This window comes from Drosophila ficusphila, unplaced genomic scaffold (assembly GCF_018152265.1).
Source record: "Drosophila ficusphila isolate 14025-0441.05 unplaced genomic scaffold, ASM1815226v1 contig_791, whole genome shotgun sequence".
NCBI lineage: Eukaryota > Metazoa > Arthropoda > Insecta > Diptera > Drosophilidae > Drosophila > Drosophila ficusphila.
This window is the reverse complement of record NW_025064737.1, coordinates 2,706,962-2,720,806: the sequence shown is the minus strand read 5'-3', so window position 1 is coordinate 2,720,806 and position 13,845 is coordinate 2,706,962. Positions and strand designations below refer to the sequence as shown.

The 13,845-nt window shown below is 40.1% G+C and overlaps 1 protein-coding gene across 1 annotated transcript in view; it reads left to right on the top strand.

Moving 5' to 3' along the window:
- LOC108090124 (ras-like protein family member 10B) overlaps positions 1–13,612 on the top strand; it is a 44,116-nt gene extending 30,504 nt beyond the window's left edge. The window contains 5 exon segments of the mRNA XM_017188656.2: positions 2,737–2,859; positions 9,265–9,378; positions 9,449–9,562; positions 10,261–10,328; positions 10,434–13,612. Coding sequence (XP_017044145.1) covers positions 2,737–2,859; positions 9,265–9,378; positions 9,449–9,562; positions 10,261–10,328; positions 10,434–10,605 — 591 coding nt within the window. The 3' untranslated portion in view covers positions 10,606–13,612.
- Positions 13,613–13,845: the final 233 nt, after the last annotated feature.

Below are 13,845 nucleotides of genomic sequence, written 5' to 3'. Positions count from 1 at the left end.
GAATAAAAGGCAGTGCATCATATCAATAAAGAGTGCGCCATGAATATCTATTTGGGTAAATTTGGAAAGCTGCTCGGATCCCCAGCGTGCTTATTTATGTGACAGATAATGTGCGGCACTTTATGGGCCTGCAAGGAGCATAAAGAGGCGAAAAGCCACCCAGGATAAGGGGAACGACCCGGAGAAAGGGACACAGAGGACGGAGCATGTAGCACGGAGCTTGAAACTGGAAACTGGAAACAGGACCTGGAGAACGAGGAGCAGGCGGAGAAGGAAGGGACCATCAACGTCATTTCTTATTCAATTACCAGTTCAATAAAAATAAAACTCAATGATATGCGGCGCTGGGACATAAAAGCGATGCGATGCGATGTGAATCGATGTCATGCCAAGCAGTGCGATCTGACCCCTTTGCCACGCCCCTCCCCCTCGCCCACCCCATTTTCATGGCCACATCCTCCCACATTTCCCGCCGGGAAAAGTGGCTGTGTGTGTGTGCAGCACACATTTAAGAGTCCGCGCTAAAGTCATTCCCCTTTTAGGCCAAGCAGCGGTGACTTTCTCGCTCCTTGGAACGCGGCCACTTCCGCTTCCGGTGGCTCGCCTTGCTGGTTCCTCTTTTGGTGTCCCGTAATTGAATGGTAGTGCGCATAAATTGCATCCGATTTCATTGCACTGACAAGAATGGGTGTGCTGATTGCCTGAACAAGAATTTGCATTTAAATTAGACGAGCGGAGGGGATCGCGAAAGAAACTCAGAAAGATTTTCACTTGACTTTAACATAAGCCAAAACCAATTACACCCGAACACTGACAGAAAAGAATATCGATTAACTATTAAAAGTAGGAAATAACAGTTACTATGCTTATGAATTTATCATTACAAGCAAAGAATTCATGGAATATGCAAAAAATGTGTGGGCATAAAATCTATTTCATCGTGAAAAACTGGAGCCACACCAAGTCATCGTCTTCCCTATTTAAATCCTTAAGTGAATCATCTACTTTGCGACAAGAATGATTTTCTTGAGTGCATACAATCCGGAATATGGTGAATTGGCAATCTAGGCGATGGCTTCTTGGACCGACTAGGCATCACTTTAGAGCGCAATCAGGCGTTAAATATCCTTTGAGCCTGTCACTCATTCAGCTCATGCATTGATACCCACTGCGAGACCATCCAACCCACAACCCACAACCATTCCCACAACCCACCAGCCAAAATCAAAACTTCCCCAAGCCCAAAACCCATCGCCCACTTCCCTCCTTCATTATCATTTTTCTCTTTTACAAACTGTATCTTATGTCCCCGCCGGCCGTGGCTTTATATTTAGGATGCCTTCCGTTGGCTGCGAATCGCATTGGCAACTCTGGCTCCTTGGTCCCGGGGTCCCGGGGTAAATACCCAATAAAAGACTGTAGGCAACTCGGCTCAAAAGGCGGGGGGTTAATGGGGTCATTTCGACCACGGCGCGGAGCCAAGTCCAAAAAGTCCCGCGTGTGCGTTATGAGCTTTGGATCAGAGTTATGGCTCGTTACTGGGGCTTAAAAGAGCTAGTGAAGCGCATCATTAAGGACCTAAAAATTGATTAACAAATTAAAGTGAAAGTTGGGTTTATAGAAAAGAGATTTGAAAAGAGATTGAAAAATTATACACATTACTGTTTGAATAAGATTGATAGGATGATAATCAGTTTGAATTTTTTATAGGTATACTTTTGTTTTTTTTTTAAATCCATTTGAGTATATTTGAAATAGATCTTTAGCTCCCCAAACAAGAGCATTACTTTTAATAAAATCTGTAGCAAGCAGCCCTATGTACATATATGTACCTATTATTAAGCACTGCTTGATAAGCAGTTAACGTCATTGTATGTTCTTTAAGTTAAGTCAACCCTTATGTCCCCCTTACTCCTTTAAGAAACACCATGAAAACCCATCTCTAAGTATGTACGTCTCTCTCTTGCACATACGAGATTGTGAAATAGGCTAACCATGAACAGAGATGATGAAATAAAGATCACTTTTGCTGCGACCACTGAAGAGAAAAGACCCTGATTGTATCACTACAAATCGATTTAATAACACTTGCTATGCTCAATCTTACGCTGTGCTTATAAAAGTTAAGATTGATGGGATGATAATAGGTGAACATTTTTAATATGTAGGTACGCTCTTGTTATTTTAAAATCCATGTGCATATTTTAATGGGATCTTTTGCCAACCTCACCCTGACCAAAGCCATATTTAATTACTTGTTCTAAACTCAATCTTACGCTTCGCTGCATATACAGCACATATAACCATTACCCAGCGACTCGTGTGCCGTTTATTCCCATTTTTGTGTACTTTTTATGATTACATGACCAGTGAGAACGTAAAAACCAGAGCATACATTTAAGCGCTTACAATTTTAATAAGCTAAAAATGTCCATGAAATATGTGTGGCTGTTTTTGTGGGATTCAGCCGGCCAGAGGACCTGATGCAAAATCGCAGAGCGCATATTTAAAATGTTTGCCCAACATGAAAAGCATAGAAAACAGAAAACCAAGGAGCAGACTGAGAAACTGAGAAAATATTAGCTTGGTTTACTGTCGGCCAGGGTTTTTACGGAGTCAAATGATTTGCGATGAAAAATTCATTTTTATTTTGTTGACCCACACGTGTCGCTGTGCAATATATTACCATCAGAATAATATTTAATTTTGACACACACGCTTTTTCTTGCTTTTCAGCAATTTTTCTACCATGACTTTCCCAGGGCTCATCAGACGACAACACATCGCAAGATTTATAAAAACTGTCTGGTCTGCGACACCTGCATACGTGAGCTGATGGTACTGGACGTTCCTCCCCAGGTGAGTTGCCACACGCCACCTGCCACCTCCAACAGCAGCAATAAATCCATCCCACATCCCGCAGCCCTGGCCAAAATTTCTAACTTTCCATAATTTAGTTAAAAGTTCTGCCACCGACGAAGGGCGCCTGCCGCCTGCAGTGGGGAATTCCGTAAAAATATGTACAATCTATTTTTGTGCAATTTTCCAGTGAATTTCCTGGTGCTGATATATTAGAAAAATTCTGCATCCCTGCGCCCGCTGGCCATAATAAATTGCTTAATAATTGGAGCTGCCTCACAGATCTGCCACCCGTCTTCGTCCGGCACAACATAAATATTAACCTGAAGACACTTTAAGTCTTCTCGGGCGGTTTTTCTGCAACTGAGCCTCCTGCCGGAGCTGTCTAGACTCCAAGTGGTACCTTCTGGGTTTTCTGTGTTCTCAATGTTTTACATTTTATACCCTTGCAAGGGGTATCATCATATTAAGGGAAGAATGAATGAAATCCAAAACTGAATTGCAGTTTATAAATTTGCTGAACGAAATACCTACTTTGATTTCCTGTTCGGCTACCCAACGGTTTGCTATGCATAGTTTTTAAACATTATTGTGTTTTTGCAATTTGGGCGGCCTAATCCCACTAAAGAGTGTATAAAACTTCAGTTTGCCGAAGAGCGCTTTTTGTTTTTAATAACCACCGCTGCAGAAGCGCCTCGAGCAACAGTTTTCAACAACGCAGAGAACGAGCAACCGCAGCACCAAATGGCGCCACTCCTGATGTTGCCTCGGGAAAACTTTCCTCTGGGTTCAATTTTCCCTTATTCGGTATTTTTGCATAACACTTTGGGCGGGGAAAGAATGTTTAACGAGTCGGCTGCACAATTTCTCAATCTGAGTAGTTGAAATAATTTTAATCAGAAGGGATTTAAAAACTCCAAAATCGATTATGAAGTGTGAAACTTTTTTATTACGACATAAGCTTCAAATGATGTTAAAAATTTACTAAGTATAGCTTAAGGTTTAAAACGAAATTCCAGACACGGCCTATAAACAAATATTTAAATTTGACAGCTGGAACCAATTAGTTCAGTCAACCGAACTTTATGCAAATGTCACGGAAACATTCACAATGCATTCATATTCCGTGTACTCCACACACCTTTGATACACTATACTTGATAGGTAATTTTTCCCACCGGCCTCAGCAAAAATATTGTTCGACCGGCACGCGCCGTTGACTTTATTAAAGCTCCGTTTGGGCCCATAAAAGTGCTGGCCAGAAAACATTTTTATAAATGGCCAGCCAAGAGAATTCAGGTAAACCGTTTACTATGCACGAGTTGAGCGGGTAGTTGGGTATTATACATTTTTAACTACTCCTGTGGAGTAGTTCGTGTTGTCAAATTGGCCCACAACTGCCATATTGCCCAATTATGGCCAGCCACAAAAGTTTGGCCCATGTCCGGCTGTATTTTCGTGCGATTGTCTAGCGATAATCCAAGGCTAGGAATTTCCCCGTTTCCTGTTTACACTTCCCTTCAGTTGTTTCTAGGACTTGGCAGTAAATTTTGCCAATTAGGGAGTAGTTTTGCCAAACCGCAAATCACAAACTAACGCCGAAAATGTTGAAATGGGTTCCGAAGTCAAGGCCTTCCATGTCTTACATCTCAATTTTCGGACATCCTTCTGTTTCAGCGGTTTCTGTCTTTTGGTCTGCCACGTTTAACTATCATTAAATATTTATGGAACACACTCTGAACAAGGCCAGTTGCTGTTTGGGTTTTCCCCTCGGCGTTTTCAGCTATGCAAAGCTTGTGCTTCAAAGAAAAATGTTTGGATTGCCAAAGAATTTTGTGCCCTTGGAAAGAACTGCACTTGTGCACAGTGCATTATACATCTTTAAAATCTCTGATTATAATAGTTAAATATTTTATTTCTTTGGCATTAGATTTTCTCATTTATTTAGTTAAATCTACTATTGGATACCCTCGCTAAAAATTTATTTTTCAATTTACGAATTCAAGCAAATGCAACTCTGTGTTTTTAGTTTGTATTTTCATTTCCAGTGCAAATTGGGGGAAGCAAGATTATATTTTTTTAGCCCCACCGATGTCGGTTAAAACAACGGCAGCCTTTGTTACGTGGATGAATAGATTGGGGGCAGTCGTTGATCTAGGAAATCGGGAACTGGGCCAAGTGTGTGCGAGCTGACAAAGTCGCCGAAGGATACGACCAAAGGACGCCATGGACATCCAACCCTGGGGCAACCGCACAAATGCGATCTCATCCCCATTCCCATTCCCTTCTCCCTTCTCCGTCTCCCCTTTCCCCGAACACAGATTCAGGCAGGAGGAATTGAAATGGCTAGCGAACCAAAAGAGTTGACAAGCAACAAAGAGCAGTTGGCAGCGGGCAGTCAGCCAACCACACCCATTGTCATATTAACTACGTGCTGGGTGGGCGGCCCTTACTTTTCCCGCCCACTTTTCGACAGAGCCACCTCTCAATGCTTTTCAACTTATTCATGTCCATTTTGGCGTGAATTTGTTTTCGAGTACAGCTTTTTTCCCCCATTTTATTATACTCTTTGTTGGCCGTCCATTGTGCTGACCAAATGGCTGGCTGTTGTCTAAAAGCGGGCCAACAGGGTTTTTCCAGGGGGGTTCCCAGGGGGGAACTCCCAGGTGGGTAGCGCTGTCGCCTGTTTATTGTGGTAAATTTTTCATCGTCAAGTGCACTGCCTGGCAGTCATAACTCAAAGTCCACCTTAATGGTTTCCACTTGTACAAACAGCATTTATTCTCCAACAGATTTTCGCTCATATACACTTTCGGGGGGAAAAGCGGCGCAGATGGTTTTTTGTGGCTGTGTGCGAACAGGGAGGCCATTTAGTGGGCCATTGTTTTCCCAGAGAGCCGGCCGCTGCTTAAAGCCACTTGAAAAGACAGTCTGAGGGACAGGACTCAATGACCCGGACTAACATGCCTGTGGGCCCTGCAATCTGGCCAAGAAATACCGCTTAAAATTTCCTTTGAAAATGCTCGCTGATTGTGTCTAATAAATATTGCATTTATATCTATCAAACTTTGAGTGAAATAGATGAATACAGGAATATTATTAAACTTGGTTATGACCAAACGCAAAAACAAAAACTATTTTTACTGCTCCTAAGTAAGGAATTTTAATGGGATATGTGACTGAAATTTTCTTGATTTCTGTTTAATAATAAAACGTTAATAAATAAACGTTTACTTTATTAATGTGATTTTGATTTTTTACGAGTAGCTACTTTATTTTCAAGTATTTCTATTTGCTATTTGATGTTGATCCCTGATCAACATTTTATGTAAACCTTTATTTTTTATAATTATTTATTTATATTGTTTATGAACCTTTATTATATATTTTTACACCTTGGGCCTGTCTCGATTCATTTCTAAACTCATTTCATAGAAAGAACTTTATCGATATATCTAATTAACCCCATTGAGTGACCCATTTAGTTTGATTGAAAAGAAAATTCTAAGCAGGTCACTAGCAGATTTAAAAAGTCTGGCTCATTAGCCGGATACCTTCCAAATCCCTTATGTGTCTCAGCTGTCGTGGCTCAAATCCGAGGCGGCAACAATGCAGCAATTACAACAACAATTACAACCGGGCCAGAAGACATCGAGAATCTTGGCTAAGGAGCTGCTCGCATTTCCAGCCCGCTCGCAGCCCGTTAATTAACAAAGCAACAATAATCACAACAGAGCGGCGGGGAAGCGCAAATTAAATGAAATTTAATCAAAAACGTAAATCTAGCCAAGTTAGTGCCCGACGGGAGTGGCGTCGACTGTCTGCCAGCCGGAATGACACAATACCCGAGCACTGGAGGGAGGGCAGGGGCGGGGGGAAACCTGCGAAGGGGATGAAGTCACAAGTCGGGGGGCTGAAGGGCCGAAGGACCAGACGCAAAGGCGCCAAGGAATGCGGACCCTTGAGCTGTCCATCTGGGCTCGGGGTCAGGAGTGCCGAAAAGGGTGGCGACCAGGGGGTGGGCTTAGTGTTGCCGACTTACATCCTCTGCAAAAGAAGCTAAATTACAATTCTTAAATCTCTTAAAAAACATTTTAAAAGACTACACTTTAAATTTAGTTTGCCTCTTAAGAGGCAGGGCTTACTTAATTACATAAGTCTTAGTGAAACTTAGCATATAAAATCAGCTTAATTCCTATTGAACTAATAACATTTATTTTTTTTTATTCTCTCTATAGTTTAAAATTGCCTCGAAGATATGTATAGGCTTAGAAACATTTCAATTTTTTTTCATTAGCTGTGTATCGAATTCTTTCTTTAAAATACATCGCTAGAATCGTTTAGAAATTACTGTTAAACTTTCGATTTATACAAAATCTGGAATGGTCCGATTATCAAATATCATTTTTAAACTTTAAACGTTCAATGTAAAACCTACATAATCGTTAGCTTTTCGACTGGTGTAGGTACTATATTTTATATATTTTCATTTCGACTGAAACCAACCAGTTTAGGCCATAAAAAAGCTAGGCACACAGCACTTGGTTTCCGTTGTTTGTTCCTCCAAAATGTCTCGATTCTTGCTCTTGTCTAGGCGGCCTTTGACTTTTGTTTGCGTCTGAAAGCTGCGCCGTAAATTTAATTATAACGTTTACTTACTGTCTTGCTCTGGGCAGCTCGCTTTCCGTCTCTTCTTCTGCTCATTAGCGTCGGAGAGGGAAAACTCTGGCCACCTGCCTGTGGTGGAAAATTGCCAGCTGATTTGCCTTTTGTCGGGTCCGTGCTCAGAAGGATCTACGGCATCCCAACCGCTCGGGATTGATTTATGGCACTGCCTGAAATAAAATCTCTCGAAGTAATCAACAATAAGTGCACTGACGAAGAAAAATGCCAACACTTCACTTTAAAGTGTACTCTTTTTAACAATCGAACTTTTCTTAGCGTTCCAGGTGAAATCGATTTCAATCCATTTCATTTTTGTTTCGACCAAATTAGGCCAGAAGAACATACAAAAATGTATACAAGATGGTTTGCGTGTCATGTCCGTTTTATTTTGGAAAAGAAAAATAATTGAAAAAATGATATTGGAAAAACAACATTCAGTTTTAAGACAGATAAGACAGCTTTAAACATTTACTGATCATAAAATCAATACACCTCATTAATGAATACTATTTAACTGTGCATCATTTGAATTATTTAAATATAATATACGGACATAATAAATACTGAATAAATATTATTTAAAAACAATTGTGTATGCATTTCGCAATCTACTTTTCCAAAATGCTTTTCACCTTCGGAAGTCTGTTTCTAACCTACCATAGACAAACACAAATGTTTTTCTTGGACTATTAATCACAGGACAGATTGTGAAGCTTCATTATGTAATGCAATCGAAATGGGGATTTTCCCGGTGTGCTCTTCGCTGTTGGCTTGGCAAAGCAATTTGCTGCACTAACCGAGCAACAATTATTTACTGACAACGCTCACCGCAGCCACAGTAAATGCATCAACGGCTGTCTATTATCCTTGAATGTAACTGTGACGGTTTACTGCCATTGTGGGAGTAGCTTTGTCCTTAAATATTTGCTGCGACAATAGTTTCAGTAGCATTTAATAAATGTCGAAAATTTGGTTCGCAACAAGGCAAGTGGATAAATGAATCCTATTACTAATGCAGCAGTGAGTTTGGGCGAATAATGCCACTGCTGTGAGCAGTTAAGATTGCTGAAGCCGCAAGAGTGGTCAACTAAGTCCTAAATAAATACGATAAGGCGGAGGAAAAAGGATAATTCAGTAGAGTTCAGTTTGCGCTAGACACATTTCCTGTGCGAGTCAAGTGAAGTGCGGCAAATAATTACTTAACTTTGTGCAAACTTCAACATTCAAATTTGTTGATTTTTTTGTAACTTCAATACGAACAGATTCACTGAATATCAAATGATTTGATACTTTCCTAAGTGTTTGAACTCTGTTAAATGTAAATGCTTTCGATCTGATCAAATTATTATAAATAATTGCATAATCTCATTGTTATCCAAATTGAAACCCCCATCAAATTATGTGGATCAGGAGCAAATGTATTTATTCTGCTGGGAAGGCAAAAGCGATGCCTGCAGTCAGCGGATTTTCAAATCAAAATAAGAAACCAGAACTTTTCCATATCGACGACATAGAGTATATATATCTCCCCAGTTGTGGGCCCCATTAAACGCCATAAACTCTTTTTCTTTCCATATTTGCTTTTCATACGCGTGCCAAAATAATGCGAATTGAAAACCCCATTCAACCGACCGCGTGGATGGACACATGTGCGTGTTTGCCTGTTTGCCTGCTTGTTTGCGGAAATAATATGCTGATGAAAAACAAACATTCGACCAATCGGCACGGCAATCACGCCAGAAGCGATTTCCGGCTGACAACTTCGCCGAGTGGAACAACGGACATCCGCTGGGGCTGCGAACGGTGCACGCCTATGTCTTGGTCTACGACATGGGCAACCTGGAGACATTTCAGGTGCGAGCCTCAGAAATCAATCTGAAATCATAGCCCCACAATGTGCCCCATTATTCCGATTCAATTGCAGTACTGCCGCTCGATGAGAGATCAAATCTTGGACAGTTTCAGTCATCGTGATTTTAGCATAATTGTGGTCGGCAATAAATTTGACAATGTGACTGAGGCGCAGGCCAACTCGCAGGTGAGTTCAATGGCATACGAAAAATTCGATTCAACTTAGTTGATTAAATTAATAGAAAAAATTATTCAATTTCTTCAACAAATTATGAGAACAAAGCTAGTTAAATAATGTGTTATTACCCTATTGAATCAACTCTTTAAAGGTTATTAAATCTTATAGTATTTTCCAGTTTCAACGATCAGGAATAAGAAATGCTCTGTAGATTTTGACGCAACTAAGTATCTTAGCTTGATAAATTAATTTTTTAATTACTTAAAATCAATGTACTAATACAATTTTCTTATTGATTTTAAAGATTTAAAAATTCATCTTTACAAATTTACAAGTCCTTAGAATTGGAAGTATTCTAATTAGTTAAAAAGCAGATTTCATTACATAAAAGCTTAAAAAATGATTGAATATGTTAAAGATAGACAGTCCGATCCAAATAATTTTTGGGTAATAACCATGTCTGGAATTATTTGAATATATACGCTGCTTCTGGTTGGGAATGAAAAAGAGATTATCGTACATTATGGGCACATAAACAATAGCTGAGTTAAGCCCGAAAGAGCGAGGAGCTTGGTCGGCTAGCCGGCTGTTCACGGTGCGGGGTTATTAGTTTTCAGCAGATTTGCACTCAATATTGAATCCTTTCCATTATCGCACACCCGCACTCCCGCATCGCATCCCATCCCGGCTGGCTGGCTGGCTGGCAGGAGCTCAAGGATATTTCCACGCTGGTGCGCAAACATTGGCGCTGCGGCTACGTGGAGTGCTCGGCGCAGTGAGTAATCAATAGGAGCATCTGTCATGCGATATGTGTGCCCGGGGACTAACCGAAGCTCCTTTCTGTTCTGTTCTGTTTCTTCTGGGTCCGCGGATACAACAGATACAACTACAAAATCGGCGACGTTTTCCGCGAGCTGATGGGCTGCACCAGCACGGGAGGAGGAGGCGGCGCCGGAGGAGGAGGAGGAGGAGGCGTGGCCGGGGTCGGTGGCCTGGTTGGCACTGAGTACTCACAATCAACTAGGAATAAAGGACGCTGTACAATACTTTAGCAAATGTTGCATAAGTTTTTTAAGCAATCGTTCTGATCGGGCGCATTACATCCGAGTGAATTCGCTACGGGCAGCAGCAGCTGCAGCTGGGACAAGGTGGCGTATACGCAATCTCCAAGGAGGACACACAAAGACGACATTGTTGCCCCCTGTTGCCCTCCAACGACTGCAGATGCATATTTTAGCATACATTTTTAGTGGCCACACTCCACTCCCCACCACATCCCGCTTTGTTTGCCATTATTACAACTCTTTTCTGGCTGCTTTTATGGGCGCTTTTTGCTGTGCTCATTTAAATGGCGACGGGACTGCCGAACGGAGGACCACCTCCGCCTTTGGCCACCAGATCCAGATCCCTGCTGACAACTTTCGTGCGTCCGCATTTGCAATTCAATGGCAGTGGATGGCAGGAAGTGCAGTTGCCATGAATATGCAGCGATATCCGCAAAGTGCAGCAACAATTGCCGGCGAAAAGCTTGTTTTCTACATGGTTATGGTTATTGTTATAGTTGTGGTTATTATTTCTGTCGTGGAACGTAAATAGGCAATTAATCCCACCATAATTTACAATACATTTTATGTACGACCGAATAACCTTGTTATTGGAACAAATTCAAGTCGTATAAGTACTAAAGTAGTTAACCTAAGCTATACACATATATTAAAGCATACTTTAACGTTGTGATCATTTCAAGAATTAGTTCTTAAGGCACACAAACACACAAACATCAGTTAATGTCAAGTAACAAGTCAAGTCTACAAAAGTGGATTACAAGAAATACCTAGTTTTAGGACAACATACGACTAAGAGCAATTTAATAAATAGCCCTAAGAATTTGGGAAAGCGACGGAAGGCGGTAAAATCAAAGATCTACAATCATGCCATCAAAATCGTAATGCGGTTTGCATTAATAATTTGTTGAAGTTCATTTAAATTGTTTACTCCTTACACGATGAATTGTTATTGAATACAGCTAACAAAGTCAATAACAAATTCCATTCCATAGAATTCATGAAATCGAATTCATTATTGTGTTTATTCAAATTGAAAACTTAATACCTATTAGTTTTTGTCGTGAAGCAGTCGTGATCAAGAAGCCTTAAGAACCCAGAAGCAAATATTTCATAGTATACCTTAGACTAAACCAAGAAAACAACTTGATCAAAGCGCACAAAAAACGAAGATTGTGTTATTAAGGCATAATAATAAAAAAAGTAAAATTTGTGTATTGTAATGTAGTGACAAACGAAACTGATCTGGCCGATCTATTAGTAAGTAACGTGTCTCTCTACTACTCTATCGGCTGGATATCGCCAAGTTAATTATATTCAGTGCTGATCCACGAAACACATACATACCATACCGATCTCTTTCTTTACCTCAAGAAACAAACTCAAACTACTCAAAAGAAAAGCAATCAAGGCTGACTTTGTACATAGAGATTTCAAAGGAAGAACTTTGCGAAAAGCTATGGAAACCGACTTTTACAGCAATATAAGTAAGCTCTAACTGATATTCAAGGTAGATAACTGGGCGCACTGCCAAAAATTGGTTCCACTCCCAGTTGAGTGTTCGGCTAATCTAGAAGTACGATATTTAAGAATCAAATGAGTTCGAAACAATTATTTGAAATTATTTCAAGGTTAACCCATGCAAAATCGATAATAATACATCAAATAACAAAGCATTATTGTTAAAAATAAATTTATGAAATATATATTTGCGGCTTTGATAAAGGACATATAACGTTAAAAGATTAATGATAAATAGCAGCTTAAATTGCTTACTTGTTCAACTGATCCTCCAAACCGGGAATTTTCCAGCATTCGCACCCATCGCCGAACTGATCCCAACTTGAGAAATGTGTTCACATGTCACTTTCTAAACCGGGAATTTTCCAGCATTCGCACCCATCGCCGAACTGATCCCAACTTGAGAAATGTGTTCACATGTCACTTTCTAAACCGGGAATTTTCCAGCATTCGCACCCATCGCCGAACTGATCCCAACTTGAGAAATGTGTTCACATGTCACTTTCTAAACCGGGAATTTTCCAGCATTCGCACCCATCGCCGAACTGATCCCAACTTGAGAAATGTGTTCACATGTCACTTTCTAAACCGGGAATTTTCCAGCATTCGCACCCATCGCCGAACTGATCCCAACTTGAGAAATGTGTTCACATGTCACTTTCTAAACTGAAACAACCCATTTTACACTTGCAGAAAACTCCTCGCAAGTAAGCAACTGAAAAGCCCAAGCATCCACATACGAGTATTTATATGAAACATACCTATATATACACGAATATAAATGTAACGATAATTGTACGAGTTTGGTTCAAGTTTTTGTCTTTGAGTTTTAACATTTACGGATTCGTCAAAATGGCTGTTAATTTTTGGGAAATAAAAATGCTAACGCAGAACAGTTGAAGGGAATTAAACAGAATAAAATAAAGGCAACAAGGACAATTGTTGAATTATTTACATTTAAGCAACACGTTGCCTGCGACAGTTTGAAACAAAAGGAGGAAGTAGTTGTAGCAACTTAACAATTAAAGTCTAAAAATTAAAGTATATATTAACGAATCAAATGCTTCAGCCGCTTGTTGTTTGTTCAAACCATTCAAACGTAATTAGTTTTAAGAAAAAGCCGCTACGTTTAGATAAGTATTACAAAAGTGCAGACGGCGCTCATGATCTCTGTTATTTTTTTATAATAAGGACATGATGCGACCGCAAAGTAGAAACAAATTATTAATTGGAGAGGAGCTAACCACAGAGTAGGAAGAGAAACGCACCGAAACTAAATGTTAAGCAATCGGGCATAAAAAGCGGTCCGGAAAACGAAGCAAACAAATTGTACTTAGTGTATAGTAGATTGCACTACGGGCATGAATATGATGATGATTATTCGACGACAGACCGATAGCAAAGTAGAGAACGTTTTTGAAAAATGCGCAACAGACGCCAATAAAAACAAAATAAAGTGATATATAAAAGACAAGCTCGTTGTAAATTTAATTGTTGGGTCCGGATACATTTCTACACAAGAATCTTATTCAGGTTTACCAATCTTTGTAAATCTTCTGCATTTATGTCCGTTTTAAGAAGATACAAAAGCTCACAAAAAAAAATACATTTATTTTAGGATCTATTCAAATAATCGTATATTCTAGCTCGAATACGGGTTAAGCTTAGGGTAAATACAGCAGCCGTTCACTTCACTTGCCTTGGCAT